Here is a 16,394-nt window from a genome sequence, read left to right on the forward strand (position 1 = left end):
TAAACCAGCATCAAATTAGGTCTGAAAGCGGTGCATTTTTACTGCTTATAAACAGCTCTCTGCAAATCTCTTTATAGTCGTGACTGACTTGATTAGAACACTTTTTCATTCATTTGCACCTTCCTTTTATCATTTTGCATTTCTTACCGCAGCTGACCTTGGATGTTGTGAATGACCAATAATATGGATGAGCTTTTAGTCAGATTGGTTGAAGCAGTTTAGACGAATTGACTTGGCCGGATTGAGGCTTTTCTTGTTGCAATAAAGCTGCCTAATTTATTCGCCGCCATGCCCCACGTCCCCTTTGTCCTTCTGGAGGGGAGCAGAGTGTTTAGCAGTGTCCCATTCTGTTCTTTCAATGGCCTTATTCAGAATCTGAGCTTCTGTAGCTTTGCTTTCATTATTCAGCTGGAGAATGTGGTTATAGAAGTCCCACATGTGTTCAAGAAGAACCCACTCGAGAGAGAGCCACACTGTCAATACGTCCTTGAGGAATGACGAAAAACCAGTTTAAATGAATGGTACATGCTGGGGAATAAATGTCAAATTCTGCATAGACACCTTGAGGGAAGCTTCTCAAGATATGAGAGAAATCTGAAGGATGCAGAGGACACAAGTGAGGATTACGGGCAAGAGCTACTTGAAAACACAACAGGTCAGTCTTAAAGGAGCAGTTCATCCAAAAATGAAAATTCACCCTCAGGTCATCTTAGATGTAGATTACTTGTTTCTTCAATAGAACTGTAAAGATGATTTTTAGCTGAAACCGTGGTCCTTGGTGATTCATAAAATGCAAGTCAATGGATTACAGGTAATAATGTTGTAAATAGTGTTCAGTTTCTTGCACAGACCGATCGTTTCACTTCATAAGACCTCAATATATCGTCAGGAGCCACGGGGATTAATTCTGTGGTGCCTGTATATGCTTTTTTGACTCTAAAAGTGCCGGTCACCATTGACTTGCATTTTATGAATCACCAATGAGCATGATTTCAGCTAAAAATATTCTGTACTTTTCTACTGAAGAAAAAAGTCACCTATGGTCAAAATTGTATTTATGAAAAATAAAAAAAAAATAAAAAAAAATCAATCTAGATGTATTTTAGAAACAAAACAAAATGACTAAAACTTTACAATTAAAATTAAAAAATAAAAAATATTCAAAATATTAATAAAAAATAGAACACTATTTTCATTCTATAAAAATACTGCAAATATAAAGTTAACTAAAAAAAACATTTTTGTTACTTAAATAAAACGTTAACTGAGATCAAATAAAACATGTCTGTCATGTTGTTTTCATTTCACCTAGTCAACATTTCTTATTTTCATTTAGTTTACCTTGATGTACTAAAACAAAAAACAAACACATAAATACTGCTACTAAAATAATATATCGTTGGATGGCCTGAGGTAGAATAAATAAACAGCAAATTTTCATTTTTGGGTAAACTATCCATTTAAGAACAACACTGCAAGGAAGAAAAATATTTAAAAACACAGTCTATGGAATGAGTTGACAAGAATAAAATGAATTCAGTGAAGACAATGTGGCTTTGTAGAGCTTTACCTTCTGTCTCTGGCACTGAAAGGCACCACGTGGATTCCTAGCGGCCCACCGCCATTGGACACCTCAACCGGCTTCAACATTTCACTACGGACATTGACAAATGAGGGCAATGAGAGGAGAAACAAAACAGAAGAACCAAGTAAACAAAGAAAAGGCAATACATAAAAAGTTTAGAGCATGACAGAGCAGCTATGAGCAGCTATGAGCTGAAAGCTAAGGCTAGTTTAGATCCAGCCCAGCACGAGTCCATCTATAACCCCAGGGGCCATTAAGACACACGGGTCGATGGAGGACCCAAACAGACACTTCAATTAAGTGATTAGGATCAGATTGAGGCCTGCAGTGGGCCGGTTCTGGGTTTTTAACAGTCAGGGAGTGCACACTACACCTGTGAGAGAGAAACATATGGCAAGAACGCATGGGATAAAGAGAGGACAACAAACATCAGTAAAAAAGATGAGCACATGAAGTGATGAGGTGCTGCGGTCTGTTAAACTGTCATCTTTTCCAGACAGTTGAAGGCTAGATCACCCAAAAATTGAATTGTACAATAATAAATAAAACTGAAAACAAAACAATATTACTAAAATGGTAACTGAAATGATCATTAAAATAAAAATAAAAACAGTAGAATAGTCTTAGTAGATAGTAATACTATCAAAATTATAGTATATATCTGCCATTGGTCAGCAAAAAATGATAGCTCCGCCCCAAACTCTTGCCATTGGTTGAGCTGTTGCTGTTGAGAGACACACTTTTTAATTAACCTATAAATGTTACTTAAGCTGTTATAAAATGAAAAAAAAATCTAAAATATGATACAAAAAATATAAAACAAGTACACTTGTTAGACTTCAATCTGTTCTAAAAAATATATCATATTGTTAGTTGTGTGGACTACTTCTAAAATACTTGTTTGTTGCTTGACAGCCACTGATCACAGTTTTCCAATGCATGGAAAAATGCAGCCTGTACATTTTCCTAAATACCTCATTTTGTGTTCAGTAGCTTTTAATTTTTTCCGAGTGAACTCCCTGAGATGATTTGTTAGATGTTGTTGGTTGTGAGAAAGACAGAAAGTATTCCTGTGAGGACTCACTCGAGTGAAGCTGATTCCACACAGGAGTCTGCCCTTCCCACCGGCTCTATCCTGCCGTTCCTCCCGTTGTCTGCTCTCTCCTCGTCTTCTTCTTCCTGTGGAGCACCAAAGAAACACACTGTGAGTCAATGGTTCTACCTCACATCTCATAAAGCAGCTGTTCTCTGGCTCACTCTAATCGAATTGAGCCACAGATGAGCGTAATGGCTGCTGTTTTAAATCAGGGTAACTGTGAGAGTACGGCCGTGGCATCAGAGCGATGGCTGTAATCGATTATTCATATTCAATCAATCAGTCTGGGCTCGGGCCGCGCTCAGGTCTGCTGCTAATCGGATAAGGGAAGAGTTGAGTGGATGTGCATTTGTTTCTTTCGCTAACCTTATCTAATTTCCATCTCTCTGTCTTTCTATTTCTTAACCTCTTGACACATCCGATATGTGCAGATGTCATTTACAATTCTTGGAAAAATGTAGAACAATAAGGTCCTGTCAAATAATGGAGGCTGGACTCTCATCAAACATATTGACAGATTGACAGATTGACCACAAAAAGCATGTCAGCTAACATCTTTGAAACGCTTAGTCATGCCGAATAGGAAACAAAAGCCCTCTTTAGGTTTATTTATTTATTTGCTAAATTGTATTTATGAAAAATAAAATAAAATAAAAATCAATCTAGGTGCATTTTAAAAACAAAACAAAATTACTAAAACTTTACAATTAAAAATAAAACAAAATGAAAATTATTCAAAATATTAATAAAAAATAGAACACTATTTTTATTATATAAAAATGCTGCAAAAATAGTTAACTAAAAAAAAAAAAAACTTTTTTGTTACTTAAAATAAACGTTAACTGAGATCAAATAAAACATGTCTGTCATCTTGTTTTCATTACACCTAGTCAACATTTCTTATTTTCATTTAGTTTACCTTGATGTACTAAAACAAACAAACAAACAAAATATATAAATACTGCTACTAAAATAATATAGTGTTACTAAAACTTTAAGTAAAATGAAAATGAAAATGATACATTCAAAATATTAATAATAAATAGAATACTATCTCAATAATAATAATACAATAACACTCCAGGCTGCTGTATAGCATACTGTGAACATGCGTAACCAAGATTGTATAGCTTTGCATGAGAATAAGACTGACATTTATGAAAATATTCCCATCCACCACACATTGTTATTTATATTTATATACCTATATGATTAAACTGTATATTCAATAAAACAAACAAACAAATAAATACATACATAATTAAATAAACATGAATGCATATGTAAAAGGGTCCAAAGATTAACAAAAGCCCCTTAATCGAGTTTATCCAATGACAACTGAATTTACTCCACACATTAATTGCACTCAAACCTTTGGCTGCGGATCATGTCCAAAGCCAAGTGAGTGTCTAGACACGGGCGAGATTCTGCAATGGTTTGTTAGCCACGGATATTAATATTCCAGCGGTCTCACCCTTAACCTTCCCCTCTCACCAAAATGTCAAGCACATCTAAATAAGCGCTTCTCCGTCTTTATATGGAAATGCATTCAGTCTTTTCAGACAGTCACCCTCCACCACACGCATCCGCCGGTCTGAAGAGGATGACTGGAGTCCTATTTTCATCTGTCTGTATTTTTTTATTGTTGTAGAGGTTAAAGAATGAGTGGAGGTCATGAAAATTTTATTAGCAAACCTCGGAAAAAGCGGCAGCAGGTCTGTTACCTTATTATGGTGAAAATTAGTCAATTGCCTCTCCAAACACAATCGATGGTTTCGCTACTCGCCGCCCAATACACTGATTTTTTCTGCAGAAATGGCTGGGTTTTTGCCTTTATATCGCAGTGTTGGTGTGGAAGAGCTCTTAATTATATCTGATCCAGAATATTCAATCAGACCTTGTCCCCCACAGCACTGAATTAAGAATTATTGCATCAATTTAGGTCAGATTTCCTATACGTCTCACTGATTTTCAGTCTGTATATCTGAAATTTGATATTTCATATATTAGCATGACGGTAGAATAGTATGTAATGAAATGCAGAAAATTAACAAGACAATATTTACATGACAATATGTGACAATATATTATAATATAACAGCATAATATCTAAACATTTCCACGAAAGGATAGATAAAAAATGCAATTATTTACCCCCAATTTCATTGTATGTTCATTGTCATTAAAAATAAAATTAAAAAATGTCTTGACTTGTCAATATTTAAAAGATCAGAAAAGCGGGAGAAAGAGAAAAAGTCATATTTAAAAAAGCCATGTTTACCCTGAAATAAAAAGAAAAGATGCATGTTAAATTGCTCTATTTGTTTATTATAAAAATTTATTAATTTATAATTTTTTGTGACATTACTATACAATTTCATTGTGGGGAAAACAAACTCATTTAATGATAATTACATATAATTTCAGGTTATTTAACTTTGCATGATCCGGACATTTCAACTATTAAACTATTAAATGTTATGATTATTGTAGGTTAAATGTTGTTTTGTCCTTATTCCCTATTTTTTTCTCCCTTTGGTCCTGTCTTGTCATGTTTAAACTACAAAGTAAGCCAGGACTGCTACTGATGTCCCTTAAAAAATAAAAATAAACTAGAAACATCTTTGTTACTGAATATTATTACAAAAACATGAAAAATATAAATATATTGAGTATTGGTGGAGTGAAAGTTTCATGAGACATGCAGCTGTGCTGGGGGTGTCTCCATTCAGCTGTGAATGCTGCTGTCTGCAGCCAGAGAATGAGCTTATTAGCAGTGAGAGATAAACTGGAGCGGCGAGGGTCGTCACATCGGACCCTGAGAGCCGGTGCAGGCGGGTGAGGAGAGCAGAGAGCGGTCCCTGTCACAAAGTCACTCGCACACAACACAAAGTGTCACTTTGCCTGTGGTGGCGGCAGTAATGACGGACACAGAAAACCAGGCTGGATGCCAGACGCTCCATTGTCCGGTTCTGAACACCTGCCAGACGCCAGCTCCAGTGAAAACTCCTGCATCAGCCCACCACAGGGGGAAAAGGTCATTCACTGGGTATCCCAGAGGAGAAGATCAACATCAGCCACCGCTTCATTCGGGTGCTTTAGGGCTCTGCTGATATGTGAGTGTGTGCGTTTGTGAGTTGGGAGAAGGCCAGAAGCCACTCAGTGCAGCAGTTACAGGAAGCCAGAGGTTACAAAGCTGGCGATTAGACAGACAGTGCATTAGATTATTGTTCCTGGCAGACGCAGGAGGTCGGTCACTTTGAGAGACTGCTGGCTTGTGAGGAGCTGGAGGGAGAACGTTTTCCAGAGGGAACTCGGATTATAGGAGGAAACGGGTGATATCTCCAGAATGCTGGATGAAATGCAAACAGAGGCCTACCGATGCCTCGCTGGAGGGCCTGAAACTCACGTCTGTGGAGACAACCAGCGTCTGACCTCCAGATCAACCAGATGAAATCAGGAAGGTGACAGTGGTGTGACATGACAGTTAGTGACAGGAGGAGAGGTTTGGCCTCTAGCAATGGGTCTAAGGTCGAATTTACACACAGAGACCACAAGAGTTTGTACTATTGCTACCTCAGTCACAGCCTCAGTTCGTCTGATGCATACTAGGGGTGTAACAGCCCAATAAAATGATGGTTCAGTACGTACCTGTACATGGAATTTAATTTTTTTTAATTAAACTAGCTTACTGAATTCAATTTTAATTACATTTTCTCACATTATCTCAATTACATCATGATTACATTATCTCAGCTAATGTTGCAAGCTATATAGGGAGCTCTATTACTTGCACATTACTATAATATTAAAGGTTGCAATTAACAACAGAGTCCAAATGATTAAATTCAATTGCTATTTATATTTAGATACAATAATCCCCTAAAATGTAAACACGTTAATTGCACATAAAGCAGATTTTACATTAACTTCTAAATTGTAAAATTAAGTTTCTACTCCAATTTTTCTTGAAATATAATCATTGACATGATGCTTGTTTTTGTGAATTGTCTAATAAAATGAACACTTTGTTTCTTATCGAAAGTACACAAAGCTTTTATTCATGCGTTCACGCAAAGTTTTATTCATGCATCAACTGAAATAGCATAGACTTAAAGATCAATCTTGGGATTTAAGAATCCATATTGATTCATTAAAATAAAGATACACAAAACTATGAGTTTCAAATTAAGTTCTGCACGTGCATTAACTAAAATAACGCTGTATTAGTTCAGTACACCTGCATACCGAATTGAAAGAGCATACCCAAAAAGTTTTGGTACAAATACATATACTGTTACACCACTAATGCATACTGAACAGAAAAACAGCAGTTCCAGTTTCCAATCTAAGGTTAACACAATATGCACCCTATACTGGAAGAAAAGAACATTTAAAGTATCCAAAACTTTAAGATGTTTGTGTTTTTTAGAGCTAGTAACTGGATTTGGCAACATTTGGCAACCATTAAAGTTTTATTTATGACACTTAGTAGCAAATTAAATGCATATTCAAGTGCAAAACTGCATATTTCATTTAGTTTTTTGTGCTCTGTTTGATAAATAATCAGTAGGCTAATAATAAGCTGCAAAGTGGAGTTTATGTGAAACTTATGTGAATTATTTTCACCAATGTTCTCAGGAATAGATGGATTTTGGAGGGAGAATATCTTAAAATCTATACGCAAACATACAGCTTTGCGTTTTTAACCCAGAACTGACCGAAGGACTATTTTCTTGTCCAGCGTAAAGTGCTGGAAATGTGCCGTAAAGAAAATATAAGGAAGCAGGCAATTTGTACAGAGTCTCTCAAACAATGACTATCCAAATATTTACGATGTCCAATAATAGTGACCTCACTCAAGTTCCTGACTATGTACAAAAGTTGGTAATTACCTCCAGCGAAACGCTGGATTTTGGAGGGAGAATATCTTAAAATCTATAAACATACAGCTTTGCATTTTTAACCCAGAACTGACCGAAGGACTATTTTCTTGTCCAGCATAAAGTGCTGGAAATGTGCCGTAAAGAAAATATAAGGAAGCGGGCAATTTGTACAGAGTCTCTCAAACAATGACTATCCAAATATTTACGATGTCCAATAATAGTGACCTCACTCAAGTTCCTGACTATGTACAAAAGTTGGTAATTACCTCCAGCGAAACGCCCAAAAAACAACATGGAAAAATCCAAACATAACAAATTAGACCGGCGTGAGAAATACTACAGCTGTCCAAAACTTCTCATGTCTGGTTGGAGGAACTAGTGACCCTTACGAGGAGCCATTGCGGTCGGTAGGCGATACGTAACTAAAACCCAATGAGTTTGTTTGATGTGGAGCATTCGAGACAATAAAGAAACGCAAAAATCAAGGTTCAAGAGCCAAAGCGTACTCTTAAAAAATAGGCGTTCTAAAAAAAATGGAGATGAAAGCCCCTGCTGCGGGCGCCACAATGTGCCATTATAGTACGTCTGTCCCTCAGAGGCAACTCCTATTACCTCAATTAGACTTTTAAAAGAATTAGACTGAGTTAATTGAACGTGACTTGGGTTTTTCACATCTTTCTCTCAAACACAGGGTCATTTCATCCCACCGTTAAACAAAATCTCCATTACAACAGTCAATGGATCACACTACTCATCATTTCCGAGACGCTTATTTGTATTTGTGTTGGGGAAACAAACGCTAAAAGGACCTAAATGATGACTAAAGTCATTACCGGACATAAAGCTGAGCCTCTACTGTAATCTACTTAAACGAACACTATCTCACTGCGGTTGGTTTGTGCCACTGTTTATTTGGAGTGTCAAATGAAAAAATATAGCCCATTTGGTATAGACATTTCATACACTTATCATGTCACAGGAGATATTAACAGGCGACTGTAAAATCCATTAATGCACGCCTGTAATCAGGCCTCGTAATATGTCTGTCATCTTGCGCATTGATTAAATCTTAGATTAACTTGTTTTCCATCCGAGTATTTTTCATGTCCTCAATACGGATAAAATAATCTACCCATCAATACAAACAAACATCAGCAAAGCAACAAAGAGAAGCTATAATTGCAAAAATTAATCTACATTTCTCATTGTTTAAAAGAAAGACTTGTTGACTGGAAGCAAATTGAATTTAATTGATTTTTACTACAAAGCACTGCGACCAGTGTTGGGGAAAGTTACTTTTTAAAGTAATACATTACAATATTGTCTAGCATTACTTAGTTACTTTTTATGGAAAGTGATGCATTACATTACTTTTATGTTACTTTTTACTCATTTATGCTGGGCTTGCTTGTTTGTTTTTAATATAGAAAGTTATATTTTTTTGGAAAGTTACTTTCAAAAGTAATACATTACAATTTTGTGATACTTCCTTAAAAAGTAATTAATTGTGTTACTTTTTTGTGGAAAGTAATGTGTTACATTACTTTTGAGTTACTTTTTTTCACCTGGGCTTCTTGTTTGTTTTTAATATTAAAAAGTTATATTTTTTTAGAAAATGTAAAAGCCATTTTACACCAAAAGTGAAATGAATACGAATAGGAAGAAAAAGAAGAACTTCTACACACTTCAGCTTAGTATGGTTGATTGAATTGGATCATTGAAGGTCAGCAGCAAAGACATTGATTAATAAAATGGGATCAAATACATGGGATCGAGTATATTTGCCTTATTTAACATTTAATTATTGCAGGTTTGCATTTGACTGTTTTTATTCATTTTGCGGAATACTGAACCTGTTTTTGTGCAGGTGAGATGAGTAAATGCATGTTCACATTTAGTTTAGATCTTCAGTAAGCATCATGTTCACACAACGCCCTGCACTCACTCCCGATTTCTCTCAACATGAGGCCAGGAGAGCTGTCAGTCAATGCATAATATACTTAATACTTATTTGAAAATGTAACTCAGATATTTTCTTGTAAATTTAAAAGTAATGCATTTTTTGCATAACTTTACTAGTGACTTGAGAAAAGTAATCTGATTACATAACTCACATTCGAAAACATGGTATTATCACAAAATGGCCGAATAAATATATACGAGTTATTATTATTATAATTTTTTTTTTGTGACAGCAGTGTGATTCTTCTCAACAGCCTCACCCTCTGTAATATGACATATATATCAGCTGCAGCATCTCTCCAGCAATTATTATTTGTCTCCTGTGGAAATCGGCTCAGCTGTTTGGCGAGAGATGAGAGCGGTGTCGGAGGCCTGTCAGTTTGTGTGTCAGGCTCGCGGGTGCGCCTCTGCTGAGCGAGCCGGTAATATTTCTAAGTTTTGAGCTCATGTTCAGACACTTTCATATTCCCCTGTAATGGCACCTGCGGGTCAAGAAGGAGACTTCAGAGAGCCGTACTCGTTCTGGGCCAGTAAGGAGTGAGTCAGCTTATCTAACGCTTTTATTTCAGACAAAACAAGCTCGGCACTTGAAATAAAATGTGTTCCCCATTTTATTATTCATTGATTTTTCTGTTTTCAGCAGTTCTGTACAGTGCTGAAAGACTCATAAATAGCTAGAATTGCATAGAACTTGTTTTTGTCATTTTTTATGTCTTTCTTTTATATGTACCTCTATTTACTTTTTATATCAACATGCATTGATGGGTTTTAGTATATAAATCTCCATAGATATACAATGTTTATATAATGCTTATAGGTATATAGATACATGTGTATGTTTATGTAAGTGTAATACACACACACACGCAAACTGATATATATATAACATCATATGACGATATATTTCATATATTGTAATTCAAAACATGTGCATATTATATTTCAATTGCGAGTGTTAAGAATGATTAAACAAACAAAAAAAGCACAAAAGAAAACAAAAACAAAAAACAACAACAAATTAAAACAAAACACAAAAAAAAAAAAAAACACCCAAATATGAGCCACAGAAACAGCCTTGGCAATCAACATATCTGAATGCTCATAAACAAATCAGGCAGCAGTTGAAATCTGGCATCCTGTAATCCAATGAGCAAAGTTTAAACCAAAAAAAAAAAAAAAAGCACAAAAGAAAACACAAAAACAAAAAAACAACAACAAATTAAAACAAAACAAACAAAAAAAACAAAAACAAAAACAAAAACAAAAACAAAACAAAACACCCAAATATGAGCCACAGAAACAGACTTGGCAATCAGCATATCTGAATGCTCATAAACAAATCAGGCAGCAGTTGAAATCTGGCATCCTGTAATCCAATGAGCAAAGTTTTATTTCCGCCACTGCATTTCAGCTCTTATTTTCCCTCACTTAAATCAACAAAGACCCCAGCGCCTTTAAACCTGTCTCCCCTTTGTTTTTTAAGACACCGCTAATGGTGTATAATAGTTTGGCTCGGCCGAGGATTACTTTGAGCAAACAGGTTCTTAATGCTATTAAGTAAATTAAATCAGATACGTGAGCTAATTCACATTTGTCTAGATCAAGGAGAGCAGAAGTTCGCCAGAGTTACCCGCAGCGGGACACGGGACAAATGTCAATGTCCCTCGCTCTCTCTCGCTCTGCCGCTCAGTCACCGAATGCATCATCTGTCAGCTGTGATTTCATACACGCACAGGCATATCTATCAATGCCACGGCACGCTTCGGTAGGGCTGCAGTATCGTTAAATTGCACTTTTATTAAATTAGGTTGGATAATTATGAGGGTTTAAATCAATCATTTAGTCAATAATAAAACCTAAAGCAGGCAGTGCCTTTAACTGGCATGCCTTCATCAATAACCACAGGCAGGAATACTTTCTCATATCCCACACAGAGGTTTACGCATGAATTATTGAAAATCAAGTTATCACTGCCTGCTTTTGTCTGGGGCCACTTTTGAAGTGATTTGTTGGTTTAGTCAGAGTTGTTCTCTTTGTAAGGATGTCCAATGATATAGTGACAACAATATCGCAAGACCATAAGCATATCCCCAATATTCAGCTGAGTGACTGATATCAGTTATAACCAATCTTAAGCAATGTTTCTTAAGAATAATTGATTTTAAACAAATAATGTTGAAATAATTGATGATGATGATTTATTAAAAACAATATACGAATATAATTAATTAAATATTTAATAAATATTTGTATATTTTAAAAATAATTATTTAATGTATTAATAATTTATTAATATATTATATACACACAAATTAACCATAATAATATTAATAAATTATACAATATTTTAACATGTATTTATTAATTTTTTAAACAATTATTTCAATTATTTTTTAAATAATGTATTATTTATAAATAATAATCAATTATTTATAAATAATTGAAAACAATTGTTAAAATAATAAATAAATACAAACACTCCACGCACAATAAATTAATAATAAATGAACATATTAACATCTGTATCATTAATTATTATTTAAAATTATTTAATTTATATAACTTATAACATTTGAAGTATGTATTTATTTAGCAGTACTTTACATCCATATAGTATGGTATTTAAATAGTATTTCTAACATACCATGCTATTATTCTTGGTAGAGTTATGGTAGAAAATTGCATTATCACAGTACCATGTCAAAAAATCATGGTAATACCGTGGTACAGTAGGACCCATGTGACTTAAAAGTTAGACCGAAGCACATTCTCCTGATATAGAAACAGATGGTTAAAGCTATAGTACCTCTGAAATGCCTTGAGCTGCACATCTCGCACACTCATGACTGCTTTTCCATGATTAATCATAATTTAGAGGTGATTAAGAGGGAGGATCGTCCCACTAACTCCGTATGGAGCTATTAATCTGGCTCTAAGCCATGAAGGTCATTGAGCATATGTGTGATTACAAAAAGCAACAAAAACCTGAGCTCACAAAGACATTAGCAGAGATTGTGGGATAAAGTGGAAACAGAATGGCAATTTCATGAGAACTCCAGAGAGAGATTTCACAAATACTGAAATACATCAGTTCTTTTTAAAGAGGTATATAACACCTGGAGAGAGCTGGACATTAGCATCCACATACATCTCGACGGCGATGTAAAATCGGCCATTTCTGCTCAGCCACGATGTTTTAAACTTCATGTTGTGTTCTGGTCATTTTGACCTGGAGAGGATTGTTCTTTTCCTGAACATGCTAGTTAGTGTTATCGGATTGGACTAAAACTTATTGACTTTGCTCACACAGGATATAACAACTTCCACCAAAAAACAATTTTTATTTTTGTATTTTTAGGTCTTTTAGGCAGATGGAACAACAGTATACAAACTTTATTCAGTGTCTAATGTGAGTTTTAATATCATTTTTGTGTAACCTTTCTAGCCATACTCAAAGCCACAACAGATAATTTCCCTCAGATTGTGCAAAATAAGTTAAAGGAAATATTAATTAAAACTGTGAACTCAATGTGAACAAACTAGTGTATTCCATGACAAAGATGGCATCAGTCACTCAGTATGTACTTTTAATAATGTTAAAATGATTTCATATTTATGAATTAGATTATGTACTTCTGCAGTTTGTTGTGAGTGCAGTGCACTTGCAGAGAGACCCCGCCCACACGCTCTTCTGATTGGCTGTGAATTTTTTTTTATTTTTAATCTTATCACATAGTGTCTGATTAGGACATGGTGTTCCCAGTCAAAGAATGACCAGCCTAAAAAAAATGCTTAAAAATGTATCGTTATGCTATATTATCACCAAAATATTGGATTCAATCTTTTTTTAATCAACTTTCAATTAGCACTGATTCCAGACAAAAACGGAGGTGCATAAATCAGATAATTGAACCCATGATCAATTGGTTACAAAAAGAAAGACAAAACCTGCTCTAATTGAAAGAAAACAAAGTGGCAAGAAGATATATATATATATATATATATATATTAAGTTGATTCTGCTGGTATAAGGAAACAGTTGTAAACACACACACACACAAAACACATCAGTTCCAGCATTGCTAACTTGAGGGTGGAACGGTACACAGATGTCACGGTTCGGTGCGTACCTCGGTTCGGGGGTCACGGTTCGATACGATTTCGGTACAACCATCAGTTCCAGCATTGCTAACTTGACAGCGCAGTTGGTACTTTATCAAAATAAAATACAGTGAACCAAACATCAGCGCGCGTGCCTCTGTGTCACCGTTGAAACACGACTGAAGTACAAAGCCTATAATTTACAAAATAAATAATAGTTTAGCATTCAGATACGTTACATCGCAAATATGGAAATATTATGGAATATTTGGATTTGTGCCGAATGAGAGAGGTAGGATACACGAGCACAAAGCTCCATTTCGCAAACAGTTGAGTGCACAAGCCAGCCAAGTATACTCCTTTGTCAGTCTGTGAGAGACGCATTCAGAATCAGCACATGGTCACTGTCTAGTAGGGCTTTGTTTTCAAGTGCGCAACTCATGGCATTCGCTGTTCTTCTGCTGGTGGCCGGTTATCAAACAGCATTGCATTGTTGCGGGTGCCCCCATATGGATTGGGGGGTGAATTGCCTGTATTCGTTGTAAGGCCTCATGCACCGAACCGAGATGTCCGTCCCTTGACGGTTCGGTACAAATACATGTATCGTTCCACCCCTAATATATAGATATAGAGAGAGAGTGAACTATACATTTAATCGGTTTGTGCTTCATACTGTCCGATGAATCATTTTTAACAAATTGATCTTGATGAAGCTAATTTTGGTAGATCAACACAATGGATTTGATTAGTCTGATTGTTTGCAGCCCTATGCAGTCACTTGCGCTATAATCGATTGTTTTCCAGAGCTGAAGGGTTTGTGTGTGGTCTACAGTCTTTCTTCTGGAGCTCTGGAAGTGGGATCAGAGGAGGCCGTTGGGATGTGTGCGTTTCCTGGACTCAATGAGACAAGTTAATTGATGGGAACGCACAGCTGACAGCATCTGAATCCAATGAATGCCAGCGAGGGAACATGGATATTAATTCCTTTGTGTAAATGGCCAAAACATAGCTATTACCAAGCTCAATACAATACGTTTTCTTTTAAACTAAAGATTTCTTTCAGCCCAATTCTGTGTTCAGACTGCAAGACAAAAGGTCAATGAACATTAGCATTTGCTGCGTTTCCTGACATATTTTGGCAAAACTCAGCAAGGATGACTATTATTCTTTTGGTATTGTTTCAATTGGTGTGGGAAGTCATGTCGACGGCGTTCCCTCCTCTTACAAAAACGCCTTGATACTGCTAACCTTCTTATCCAAATGTTTGCACTCACTTGCACCTCGGTTCATGACAGGATAAGGCCCTTCCTGTGCCGCTCGGTCTGAACAGGAAGTCTGCTCATACGAGTGTCAACACTTCATAGGAAGAATCTTGTAAGCGCCAAGTTCATTGGCTACATTGTGAAGCCGGGCCAACAATTGAAATGGGACAGCTTTTATATTTCAAGACAATACAAATCCACACTTGCTATTCCCACTTGAAAAGCCCATATGCCAAAAGTAACACATCCAGCATTTGAGAAGAAATGTGAATGAAGGCAAGAACAAACACAAGAAAGCAGGGAGCGGAGAAGCACGTCAGCGTGTTTGCACTAAGCTTTTTATTTTATAGAATAAACACGGCTGATTCTCTTTACGCTCTCGTTCTGCTGCGAGACAGATCCCTGATATATTGACAGCCTGGGCTACCTGCTGTATTTTTAGACCAATCACAAAAGCATCAGTCAGGTTCAAAGGTGCAACCATCCAAGACATCCTCCCACTCTAGAGTCTGTTCCACTAGGAGAGAATGGGGAAAAGTCTTTGAAGCGCACCGAAATTCATATGAAGCAGAAAGCAATAACTCAAAGTACCACAGCAGGTCCAGAAAGAAGTGAAACTCCATGAAGACTATTAAATGTACACAAACTAGGAAAAAATTAGTAGTAAATCACGTTATAATAAATTATAACACTATAAATTACAAAACAATACAACTGTTTTATGAACAGTTCTATCTATCTATCTATCTATCTATCTATCATCTTTATTTATTTATTTATTAATACATCTGCATGACATACTACTCATCATTGCAGTTCATGACTCTTCAGCTGGTGCTGAATCATTTCACAGTACTAGACTGTAACAAATGTAACAATCATTTCACAGTACTAGACTGTAACAATTATGATATTTATCATAACAACAGGCCAGGTGTATTATCACTGTACTATTTTATTTATTTTGTTTTGTTTATTGCATTTTTTTAAATTATTTTTTGTAAGCATGTCAAAGGCCTCACATTTTACTGTCTGCATCAAATTAAATTGACTAAAGTGATACGATATACATAAAAAGGATATTAAATTCAAGTAAAGTGTCTACCTTAATGTTTCAAATAACTTTTGTAAAAATAAAATGTCAAAATAATGTTTCATCGTCATTCAACATAACAGACATATTTAACTTGCTGATAAATGGGTAAATCCTAGTTGTTTGAAGGACAGCAGTAAAAATTGGCAAAAAAACTAAAATGACAATTTATTAGTATCCATAAATTAAATTATTAAATTATTATAAATTATTAGTGATCCTTAAAGGTGCAATAGGTGATTGTCTTCAGAAACATTTTTTGTTATGCTGGTTGAAAGTCTCTTCACATCTCGATAGCAATCATTAAGTGAAGTGGTCTAAATGTATTTATCTGTATTTATATATTCTGTGGAAGGTGTAGGATCAAGAAATGTTCGTCCAATCAAAATGCTCGGTCCGAGCGTTTTAA

The 16,394-nt window shown here is 35.6% G+C and overlaps 1 protein-coding gene across 1 annotated transcript in view; it reads right to left on the reverse strand.

Annotated features, from left to right (window-relative positions):
* pard3aa (par-3 family cell polarity regulator alpha, a) overlaps nt 1–16,394 on the reverse strand; it is a 481,339-nt gene that overhangs the window by 255,023 nt on the left and 209,922 nt on the right. The window contains exons 8-9 of the mRNA XM_016519585.1: nt 2,670–2,764; nt 1,571–1,654 (exon numbers count right to left, since the gene is read on the reverse strand). Coding sequence (XP_016375071.1) covers nt 1,571–1,654; nt 2,670–2,764 — 179 coding nt within the window. The remainder of the gene's footprint in view (nt 1–1,570; nt 1,655–2,669; nt 2,765–16,394) is intronic.

Source organism: Sinocyclocheilus rhinocerous, unplaced genomic scaffold (genome assembly GCF_001515625.1).
Source record: "Sinocyclocheilus rhinocerous isolate Xijiao unplaced genomic scaffold, SAMN03320098_v1.1 scaffold642, whole genome shotgun sequence".
Classification (NCBI taxonomy): domain Eukaryota; kingdom Metazoa; phylum Chordata; class Actinopteri; order Cypriniformes; family Cyprinidae; genus Sinocyclocheilus; species Sinocyclocheilus rhinocerous.